At 41.1% G+C, this 11,929-nt stretch overlaps 1 protein-coding gene across 3 annotated transcripts in view; it reads right to left on the bottom strand.

Moving 5' to 3' along the window:
• Window positions 1-733: 733 nt before the first annotated feature.
• Window positions 734-11,929, bottom strand: part of thrap3a (thyroid hormone receptor associated protein 3a) — a 32,614-nt gene continuing 21,418 nt past the window's right edge. For 2 of the 3 annotated variants that reach the window (XM_061958536.2, XM_072913099.1), the window contains exons 3-11: window positions 7,767-8,666; window positions 7,058-7,684; window positions 6,806-6,978; window positions 5,404-5,515; window positions 5,061-5,145; window positions 4,072-4,247; window positions 3,816-3,990; window positions 3,601-3,741; window positions 734-1,994 (exon numbers count right to left, since the gene is read on the bottom strand). In XM_061958536.2, coding sequence (XP_061814520.2) covers window positions 1,785-1,994; window positions 3,601-3,741; window positions 3,816-3,990; window positions 4,072-4,247; window positions 5,061-5,145; window positions 5,404-5,515; window positions 6,806-6,978; window positions 7,058-7,684; window positions 7,767-8,666 — 2,599 coding nt within the window. In that variant the 3' untranslated portion in view covers window positions 734-1,784. Of the gene's footprint in view, window positions 1,995-3,230; window positions 3,328-3,600; window positions 3,742-3,815; window positions 3,991-4,071; window positions 4,248-5,060; window positions 5,146-5,403; window positions 5,516-6,805; window positions 6,979-7,057; window positions 7,685-7,766; window positions 8,667-11,929 lie in introns of those variants that run through there. The other variant, XM_061958545.2, reaches the window with a different exon arrangement.

Consider the following 11,929-nt stretch of genomic DNA (forward strand, 5'->3'; position numbering starts at 1 on the left):
AATGAGGCTTCTGGTGTACTTGACTGAAAAAAAGCAGATGTAAACAAATGTTGGTAAGATTTTAAGTCTTTGTAGTTTCCCTTGAAGTATATATACAAAGTCCTGATGTTTTGCTGTACGAATTTACCTCATTTTCCACTTATAGACTATGTTGACACATTTGCACAGAGTGACCAAATCTAAATTATTCTCAACGCAACACAAAAACACCCCTCAACAAATTAAAAAATGTTATATTTTTAAAGTGTTTTTCTACTGCTAGTTTGCAAAAAGTCATTATGTGAAGAAGGTAAATCTAAAAGCTAGGGGTGTAGCGGTACACACAAATTTCGGTTCAGTACGTACCTCGGTTTAGAGGTCACGGTTCGGTTCATTTTCGGTACAGTAAGAAAACAACAAAATCTAAATTTTTTTGGTTATTTATTTACCAAATTTGTAAACAATGGCTTTATCCTTTTAACATTGGGAACACTATAATAATTCTGCCCACGTTAATCAACATTAAACTGCCTCAAGTTGTTGCTCAGATTAAATACAATGACAAAACTTTTCTTCTACATATAAAAAGTGCAACATTAAACAGTTTCAAGTCAACTCATCATGCTTAATTTACTACAGCATTTGGGAAGCCTGTAGTTGATTTTTATTATGCAAATGTTATATTTTTATCAACATGTAATAGCAGGGACCCTGCCATTCAAAACTAGGCTGCTCCATTACTAATGATTACTGTAACTATAGCTGAAAAAATAGTACAATAGCAATAGGAGAGACTATTCAACCCTGAACACCATGGAGTTCATGTAGGCTTAATGATGCAGTTACATTATTATATCAACTATCAGAGACAGAAACTCTTCATTTAATATAATGTCCTTTTTTGCTGCTTCAACACAGCTCAATCAACACAGAAAAAGGTAAAGTGAAATAACAGACAGACAGGGCTTTGTTGTCCATAACACACACACACACACACACTCACCGCAAAAGAGCTAACGTTACGCTAAAAGCGAATTAGCCTTCACCTCAAGCCAGAACTGCGAGCGAGCTGAGCTGCAGTTTATATTTCTTGAAGGTCAACGGGCTCATAGTGATGTTACTAGTAGTTGACTGGGAGGTGTTTATTATCATTTGGGGAGAGTCCGCTGCCTGATGCTTACCTGCTAAACGCTAAGGACTGACTACATGCGCTCTGAATACGCACTGCTGATTGGCTGTTACCGCTCTGTTTGTAACCAATCAGATGGTTGTGTGGGTGGAACAATGCTGGGTGCTGTGTAGAGGACTGACAGAGGCAGAAGGAAGGGGAGGCGGCTACTTAATATGTTTGTATGGAAACTTGTTCTGTACACCTCCGAACCGAACCGAAACCCCCGTACCGAACTGGTTCAATACAAATACACGTACCGTTACACCCCTACTAAAAGCAGAATGTCACAATATGAATAGCATTATCACATTTTATGCTCGACTATCGTAAAATCTGATAAGCCAACCAACAAAAGACTGTTACGTTTTGACCCTTTACAGTTTGGTCCCTCTGTCAGATCAGGGTCCGTTTCCTACGATTCTAATAACAGTGTACTGATTACTGATTATAAAAACCAGTCTGTCAAATAAAATGTATTTAGGTTTTAAGGCACAAAAGTGAGTTTTTTGTATTGCCAGTGGAATAAAATTCTATCAATTGTTTTATAAGAACTACAATAACATTGTGAGTGTATGAAACAGTGATTTATCCATAAGAAGACAGTTTAAGATTCTTAGGAGGTCAGCGTTTACACTCAAGTATTTCCATCTTCATGTTCCCGATCCGTCCCGTTTTCCTGTTCACCGCTTTTTTCATCACCGTTGAGCTTGTGGGCCCATTTGACATTTGGACCGGTGTTTGCTTTGCGTATGAGAAATCTGCCGCGTCCCCGGGTGGAGGTGCCTCGGCCTTGCCCTTGGTTAGCTGTCCACTGGGAGACTACCTCACTGTCTCTGTCGTCGTGCTGTGACAAAAATAAAAGTAGTTACGTCATTTGTCTTCAACAAGTTACAAAACCCAAAACCAGTGAAGTTGACCCGTTGTGTAATTGGTAAATAAAAACAGAATACAATGATTTGCAAATCATTTTCAACTTATATTCAATTGAATAGACTGCAAAGACAAGATATTTAATGTTCGAACTAAACAATTTTTTTCAAACAAACATTAACTTAGAATTTAATGGCAGCAACACTATGCAAAAAAGTTGGCACATGGGCATTTTTACCACTGTGTTACATGGCCTTTCCTTTTAACAACACTCAGTAAACGTTTGGGTACTGAGGAGACACATTTTTGAAGCGTCTCAGGTGGAATTATTTCCCATTCTTGCTTGATGTACAGCTTAAGTTGTTCAACAGTCCAGGGTCTCCATTGTGGTATTTTAGGCTTCATAATGCGCCACACATTTTCAATGGGAGACAGGTCTGGACTACAGGCAGGCCAGTCTTGTACCCAGAAGCCAACCTGTTGTAACACGTGCAGAATGTGGCTTGGCATTGTCTTGCTGAAATAAGCAGAAAGACATGATACTGTTGCTTGGATGGCAACATATGTTGCTCCAAAATCTGTATGTACCTTTCAGCATTAATGGTGCCTTCACAGATGTGTAAGTTACCCATGCCTTGGGCACTAATACACCCCCATACCATCACAGATGCTGGCTTTTGAACTTTGCGCCTATAACAGTCCGGATGGTTCTTTTCCTCTTTGGTTCCGGAGGACACGACATCCACAGTTTCCAAAAACAATTTGAAATGTGGACTTGTCAGACCACAGAACACTTTTCCACTTTGCATCAGTCCATCTTAGATGAGTTCGGGCCCAGCTAAGCCGGCTGGGTTTCTGGGTGTTGTTGATAAATGGCTTTGGCTTTGCATAGTAGAGTTTTAACTTGCACTTACAGATGTAGCGACCAACTGTAGTTACGGGCAGTGGTTTTCTGAAGTGTCCCTGAGCCCATGAGGTGATATCCTCACATTGATGTTGCTTTTTGATGCAGTACCGGATCGAAGGTCACGGGCATTTAATTTTGGATTTCAGCATTGCTACTTACGTGCAGTGATTTCTCCAGATTCTCTGAAACTTTTGATGATATTACAGACCGTAGATGGTGAAATCCCTAAATTCCTTGCAATAGCTCATTGAAAAATGTTGTTCTTAAACAATTTGCTCACGCATTTGTTCACAAAGTGGTGACCCTCGCCCCATCCTTGTTTGTGAATGACTGAGCATTTCATGGAAGCTGCTTTTATACCCAATCATGGCACCCACCTGTTCCCAATTAGCCTGTTCACCTGTGGGATGTTCCAAATAAGTGTTTGATGAGCATTCCTCAACTTTCTCAGTCCTTTTTTGCCAATTGTGCCATTCCAAATGAGCTAATATTTGCAAAATAATAACAAAGTTTTCCAGTTCAAACGTTAATTATCTTGTCTTTGCAGTCTATTCAATTGAATAAAGTTTGAAAAGGATTTGCAAATCATTGTATTTTGTTTTTATATACCATTTACACAACGTGCCAACTTCACTGGTTTTGGGTTTTGTAGCTGGAATAAATGTGGTTTTACCAAGTAGTATGTTCTGCTCTTTGGAGGACACTCTGTATTCCATTCTTCATGATTGGGTTGTAGTGCCATGTCTTGATTGCAATGTGAGTTGTCTCCCTGGTGATTTCCTCTCTTCCACCCTCTTCCACGAAATTGTATTTGCTATAATTCGAGAAATAGAAACGTGGCCACCTGTAGCTCAGATCTGTGGTGTTTCACAAAAGAGTTTGACTTACAAATCCTCTCCATGCTGTTTCTTTCTCAGCAGGTCCAGGTAATTCATTTGGACACAGCCGAAGCCTGTTAAAACCTTCGTCTTTGAGCTCCGACTTTGGTAAATCATCCCTCTGGGATTTGGAGGAAGACGAAGATGAGGACGACCTGGATCGAGAGCCCTTGCTCTCACTGACCCTGCGGAAGAGAAATGGTACGTCCAAATTCCATCATTGTTAAATTCTTTTTGTGAGCAGAAGTCTGCGTGTTTGCACATACTTTGGTTTCTTGTTGCTGTTGGACAACTTTTCCACAGATCTCTCGCTATTCATATGAGAGATGGGGGAAACCTCTTCATCGTGGCTGTAATCTGTTTCGCGGCTGGTATATTTTTTACGACGCTCGATATCCAAGCGTAGGTCCATTGGGTCAGCCTTCATTTTTTCCCCAGAGTCCTGAGCAAAGTAAAACACAACACAATGTTGTGTACAGACTTTGGACTAGTGTGTAGATTCTTTGAAGTCTGCCATGCTGCTTGGAGAACAAGAAGACAAGCCTCTCTGGTATGAATAAAACACAACCAATCTGTCCAAGCTCCAACCATCCATCAGTCTATGTTTTTAAGTTGGTTGTCTTTAAACAATGTACCTACAACATTGTTTTGTTTATACATTGTAGGGAAATCCACTTGTTCAACTGTAAAGGCTTTGGTGAGAAATAGAATAGCACGCAGTTCTTTAAGCATGTTGGTTAATCTCTCCTTTATAAGGCAGATACACTTTCCACAGACCTTATTCTTGGTAATTAAACATAATAAAGTCAACATTTGTAGTTTTTAATAATATCTATGTATTGGTGCACCATATTAGCTAGTGCTAGACACTTCAGAAGATTGTGTTTTGTGAGTTTTCTAAGATTATCCATTTGGTTAGCTGCTCACAAGGTTGCTCTTTTGGTTATTTCCGTTGTTTGTTTTTGAAGGATACTTACAAAGACAATTAGTCCTTTGAACAGCTCGGGCACAGCAGCATCCACTTTGACTTTATTTTACGCATGAGCCTTGGTCAGGCTTGTGCCGACATAATAACCGACTGACAACCAAGTCGCAATGCCATAGTTTGCTTTGACTTGACTTGCATCTCCCCTCATGGAAAAGCGCAGGCTTCATTTCTAGGGAGAGCACGCTATAAAGCCACCTGGCTTGTTCACTGGTCTGCTTGTTTGATTTGTTCCCCAATTATACTTCATAGTGCAAAATATTCAGTCACCTTGTAAGTGCCATCTTCTGCGCTTTTCATTGCCTCAAAAACCTGAGAGTGTTTCTTAAATGCACTTGGTGAAACGTCAATTCTCCTGTAAGGAAGACACAAAAGAAAAGTTAAGTAAGGCAGACATGTGGTTTGTTAGCCACACTGAACTATGAGGACAACATCTGACAGGACAAAGAATGAAAAACTGACCTCCACTCAGAATGAAAACAAATAAATGGGGAAACAGTGGACTTGTCAGGCAGACAAATGGAGAGAAACTCCTGAAAGCTGTCGAACTATGAGGAAGTGACGCCACACTGCAAAGTAAGGGTGAGAGGGGTCCCTCACCCAGCGACTCTACCTGTGAATCTCTGGACTTTGTCTTGGTTTCAGGGTTTCCTTCTGCGCAGTTTGCCTTTGGTACACGGTGAATCGCTCGTTAAGAGTCATTCTTGAAGGCGCAAAGTGCTGACCTGCATGAAGAGTAAAGGGATTAGGTTTTATTGCTTGATTATTGGTCCTTTTCCATCCATTCTGGATTCAGTATTAAACATAGAACACTATCCACATGTCGTTTACCAATATTGTTTCGATTAGAACTTTGTGCAAAGACTCACAAGTGCTCAGTTTCTGTTGTAAAACAAAAGCCAGTTCTGTGATGGTTGCAATAAGAATGGGAGATGGCACTGGTTTGCTTCCCCGACTAACCCAGCAAAATTTTGTTTTCACATAACTACTAGTTTTCCTGGCTCTAGACTGAGTCTTCCTTAATGATCAGGGATTAAAAAGGTCCTACTAGGATAGGACTGGGGCGCCCATTTAGTCTTGAAACTTAGTAAAAACTTAACTAGCCATAATTTGCGGCAACAGCCTCTCCAACCACCATCAAACATTTAATTACATTATACACCAGTGGAAACACTAAATTGGCCCTAGTTTGTGAATGTTGTCTGTCTATCTGTGCTGGCCCTGTGATGAGGTGGCGACTTGTCCAGGGTGTACCCTGCCTTCCGCCCAAATGCAGCTGAGATAGGCTCCAGCACCCCCCATGACCCCGAAAGAGACAAGCGGTAGCAAATGGATGGATGGGATACACCAGTGTGGGCTACACTGGAGGCAAGGTGGATGAAGTGTCTTCCCCAAGGACACAATGGGAGTGATGAGGATGGCGGAAACTGGATCTGTACGAGGGATCCTCAAGTTTCTGGATGACTGCTTTACCATTTGAGCCACACTGCCCCAAACTTTCTAGGATTATCAGTCAGTGATAAAGGTTTTTTTTGAAAGTTTGTTAACGTTTCTTGTAACTTTTCACTCAGGCACTTTTTTACATGTTTAGTCAAAGCAAACATCGCATTGATATGGTGATTCAGCATGTTAAAGTTAAAGTTAAAGTCCCAATGATCGTCACACACACACTGGGTGTGGTGAAATTTGTCCTCTGCATTTGACCCATCCCCATGTACACCCCCTGGGAGGCGAGGAGAGCAGTAATTTAATTTAACCCCCAATTCCAACCCTTGATGCTGAGTGCCAAGCAGGGTGGCAATGGGTCCCATTTTTATAGTCTTTGGTATGACTCGGCCGGGGTTTGAACTCACGACCTTCCAGTGTCAGGGCGGACACTCTAACCACAAGGCCATTGAGCTGTTTGTAGTTGATGATCATGAACCATGCATTGATTAGTTGTTTGTTTACAGTATTTCAGTTCAACAAAAAGATTGCCTTAGGACCATCTAGGTTTATGTTCCTCCAGGATTCACCTCTGACGTGGTGAAGGATGGTAACAATGTGCTGAGCAAAAAGCTCGGAGGGAGTCCTCTGCTGTGGCGTGGCCTGAACGTGTTGAAAGATGGAGTGAAACTCTTGGCCCCTCTTTGAAGACTGCACCAGGTCCTGAGACAATTGTCGCTCCTGAGCTAAAATCTCTGAAGTGCTGAAATAGGACAATTAAACACTATTAACAATTCATTGCTCAAGACAACATAAGTACAATTACCACGGCCGTAACTTACCCTATCAAGCTGTCTCCAAGGAAATTCATTCTAACATTAATCTTTGTCTCCAGTTTTCTTGCGGACAACAGAGATGAGCTCTCTCCGGTGACCATAAACATCTGCCTCAGTGGTGGCGTGGGAGATAGGGTAGAGGGAGATTTAGACACCTTTCTAGGTTTGCAACCTAGTTCTTCAAAATCCCCCACCATTTCCCGCCGAGCGATGGCGGCAGTAACAGCAGCTGACTTGTGACTGGTGCACATCTCCTCTCCCATGGCATCCAGCTCACTGTCAGCTCCCACACTGTGCCATTTGTCAAAGCACTCATCAGACTGCTCTTGGGTTGTCTTGGACCTCAGATTACAGGAGTCCTTCCCATTGTGCTTGTCTTTTTGAAGTGACTTAAAATGAGTTTTGGTTATCACATCCTCTTCCTCGTCAGACAGACAAGGGGAAGCTTTCAACAAATGGTTTACAGACACTTTATCAGCAGCGTCTTTTTTGTACTGATTTGACACAGGGTCAGCAAACCTGGCAGGTGCTTGACCATTGATGTTGACTTTTTCCGTATCGATTGTATTTTCCTCTGTAGTCTTGTCATTTCCACAAGTGGATTTAGTTTTTTTATTGTGCTCCTTTAAAAACCTAAATGAAGATAGATAAAGACAGAGGTCATTGGGCATGCAAATGTTGATTGTGTCTAATGTAAGAATAAAACCAGTCTTACTTTCTGAAGGCGATGGTGATAGCAGTTTTTTCTCCATCTGGGTATTCCTCACTGTTGAGGATGTCAAGGCTGGAAAGCATTTGATTTAGCGCTTCTTGTGAAAGCTTTTTTGTCGAGGATGAATTGCACACTGTCTGCCAGGAGGGGGAGCCATTGCTGGTGTTTTTTATGTTTTGGGTGGAGTTACCAGCCTGGTCAGAGTTTTGCCGGTCCTGAGCAACAACAGCAGGATTTTCCGGACTGGCTCGATTTGGACTGCTGTCACAGTCCATCAAGCCTTGCCAGCCCCTCTCAGTTTTCCCACCGCTTTGACCTTCTTTGGCGTTTCTAGCCTCAATTTGATCTCCATCTGCTCCTTCCTTCTGGACCTCCTTGGAAGCCAAGGGCTCCTCTTTCATATTGTTACCATTTTTATTATCCAGCAACAAGGCTGGCTTACTTTTGGGAGAAGAGGAGTGGGAGGAAGCATTAGAATGCTGTGATTGCCTGGATAATGGAGAAACTGATCGGTCAGAGTGGCGCGAGTGTCCTGGAGGTGGACTTCCAGAGAATTTTTGTTGCTCGGGTCGCTCTTTGTACTGGCTTGGATGGTTCTGCTTTTGCTGCTTCTGGGGGTTCTGTTTGTAATTCTTCCAGTTGCCACGGAAATTATTATTGTTATTATTATTATAATTATAGCCTCTCCCACCACCACCACCACCACCACCACCTCCACGCTGGTACCGTCCACGTGGGAAGTAGCCCCGTCCTCTGCCTCGGAAGTTGTATGGCCTCCGGAAGCCACGGTGGTAGCCCCGGAACTCACGGTTGTTCTGGTATCCTTTGAAGTATTTCTTGTCACGGTTATAAAGTGGCGAGTGAGATCTTGAACGCGATCTTGATCGAGACCGAGACCTAGAGCTAAAAGAAAAAGAAAAAAAATCAATTTATTTCTGGGATTTATTGCACATGTCATAGGTGTGTAGTTTAAGAAGTTCAGGAATTTAGTTGTACACCCAGATGTGTCCTGGTAAAAAATAGTTTTTGGGAGATTCTATCGTCATTCTTTGTTCAATTTGTATTTGTCTCACTACATGCAAAAGCAAAATTCCATGAACATTTTAGTAAGTTTTCCTGCCCTTTATCTTGCTTTCTCTAAGTCACTGTATATCTTTTAGCCTTGCCCATGGAGGTCTACATTATGTAGTGTACAAGACTACCTGATGATCTCACTATTCTAGGACTGCAGAAATAATTAAATTAAATACAGTACAGGCCAAAGGTTTGGACACCTTCTCATTCACAACACAACTAATAATAATAATAATAGATTTTATTTGTAAAAGCACTTTACATTGAGCAAACAACCTTGAAGTGCTACAGCCCATTAAAAAAAACCAAAAAAACTAGAATAGCCTAATAGCTAGAACTAGCACACATATATCTAAAAAAAAAAAAGGCTTTTTTAAAAAGAAGGGTTTTTAAGCCTTTTTTAAAAGCATCCACAGTCTGTGGTACCCTCAGGTGGTCAGGGAGAGCGTTCCACAGAGTGGGAGCGGTGGAGCAGAAAGCCCGGTCTCCCATTGTTCGGAGCTTTGTCCTCGGCGGTTGGAGGAGGTTAGCCTGTCACGGTACTATCACTAGTACCGTGATACTATACTAGTACCGGTATACCGTACAAGCCTACCCTACTCTAATTTTGTGTTTGTGTTCTTGCTGTGGATTCCAACAAGAAGTGAGTTGCAGTACTCTAGCCTGGAGGAGACAAAGGTGTGGACGAGCCTCTCGGCATCAGAGAGTGAGTGAGGGGCGGAGTTTTGCAATGTTCCTGAGGTGGTAAAAGGAGGTCTTGCACAGTTGTTTTATGTGAGCCTCAAAGGTCAGGTGATGGTCCATTCTAACACCCAGATTAGTGACTGAGGATGAGAGGTGAATGTCGTGGCCCTGATGGTCCCAAACCCATTAATAACGCAAGCAATTCCACGAATCAACCCTAAGGCACACCTGTGAAGTGCTAACCATTTCAGGTGACTACCTCTTGAAGCTCATCGAGAGAATGCCAAGAGTGTGCAAAGCAGTAATCAGAGCAAAGGGTGGCTATTTTGAAGAAACTAGAATATAAAACATGTTTAGTACATAACTCCACATGTGTTCATTCATATTTTTGATGCCTTCATTGACAATCTACAATGAAAATAGTCATGAAAATAGAGAAAACACATTGAATGAGGTGTGTCCAAACTTTTGGCCTGTACTGTAGCTCTTCTTGCAAAGTATTTGAAACCTCACAGTAGTCTTTCTTGACCTCAACTTGTAGTGACTATTTTATCCACATAGTGGCTCCAGCGCTCCTCTTATGTTCGCTACTTGTGCCTTAACTCAAAATACTTAGTCAGCAGTTTACAGCCATATGATAGCACAGTATGGTTTCTCCTTCAAATAATGTTGGTACAATGCCATAGCTCCCCCCTCTCTACTATATTTGATGTTCTTGAATGTTTTAACATCTGCTGCAGACATGACTATTTTATACATTTCAGGGTTTTTGTGTAGACAGCCACGTTTTATGTTTCCACAGTTTTCCCCCACCTCAGATTTTACAATGCACAGTAAAATACTCTAATCTGACAAAAGCATGTGTTTATATAAGGTTAAAACTACGACTGCCCCCCTCCAAACCGAATGCAAGTGTGACAGCATATCACAGAGCCCAACAAAAGAGCCGCATGCACAAAACAGCAAATACTTTAAATACATTTTAACTATCTCCAAAAAAAAAGAAAAATGTACGCAACTCACAGAGTCCTTTTTTTCATTGGAGCAACAAGCGATTTAAAAAGGCAGCACACTGAGCTGCCATGCGAACTAAACCTAATGGGGGGAGTTGCAGCTTCAGCCGAGCTTGGTCACACGGGCCAAACGAAGGAGGAGGGTTGTACTCAAAACACTTCTTGACTCTATGCTTGCTGGCAATAAACACTGGCCAATCAGTGTGTTGATTTGGAGAGGCTCGACTATTGTTAATGTCACATCTGAAGGAAGAGTTTGCTACTATGAATTGTAAAACTTGTGGAAGAGCATCGAACTGCATCAATGTTCATTAAATAGAAGGCTGTATACAGTACGGTATAGACTGTATAGGCCAGGGGTGTCAAACTAATTTTAGATCTACTCCCAAGTGGGTCGGACTGGCAACATCACGGCACCGTAACTTCAAAATAAAGACAACTTCAGATTGTTTTCTTTGTTTAAAAATAGAACAAGCACATTCTGAAATTGTACAAATCATAATGTTGTTGTTGGGGTTTTTTTTACAATTACCTGTTGCGGTTAATAGTATATATACTTTATTTGTCGTTATTTATATTTTCTGAATAAATGATGTGATGATGTTCATCAGTCAACTCATTGGTGTTAATTTTCAATCTGTCAAGATAAAACAATTACCCTATTTTTCCGAGTATAAATCGCTCCGGAGTATAAGTCGCACCGGCCGACAATGCATAATAAAGAAGGAAAAAAACATATATAAATCGCACTGGAGTATAAGTCGCATTTTTTGGGGAAATGTATTTGATAAAAGCCAACACCAAGAATAGACATTTGAAAGGCAATTTAAAATAAATAAAGAATAGTGAACAACAGGCTGAATAAGTGTACGTTATATGAGGCATAAATAACCAACTGGTATGTTAACGTAACATATTATGGTAAGAGTCATTCAAATAACTAGAACATATAGAACATGCTATACGTTTACCAAACAATCTGTCACTCCTAATCGCTAAATCCCATGAAATCTTATACGTCTAGTCTCTTACGTGAATGAGCTAAATAATATTATTTGATATTTTACGGTAATGTGTTAATAATTTCACACATAAGTCGCTCCTGAGTATAAGTCGCACCCCCGGCCAAACTATGAAAAAAACTGCGACTTATAGTCCGAAAAATACGGTATACAGTACGGTATATACTGTATAGGACAGGGGTGTCAAACAAATTTTAGATCGGGGGCCACATGGAGAAAAATCTACTCCGAAGTGGGCCGGACTGGTAAAATCACGGCACCAACACTTAAAAATAAAGACAACTTCAGATTGTTTTCTTAGTTTAAAAACATAACAAGCACATTCTGAAATTGTATAAATCATTATGGTTTTTTTTTTTGGTTTTTTTTACAA

The sequence above is a fragment of the Nerophis lumbriciformis genome, linkage group LG04 (genome assembly GCF_033978685.3).
Source record: "Nerophis lumbriciformis linkage group LG04, RoL_Nlum_v2.1, whole genome shotgun sequence".
Classification (NCBI taxonomy): Eukaryota; Metazoa; Chordata; class Actinopteri; order Syngnathiformes; family Syngnathidae; genus Nerophis; species Nerophis lumbriciformis.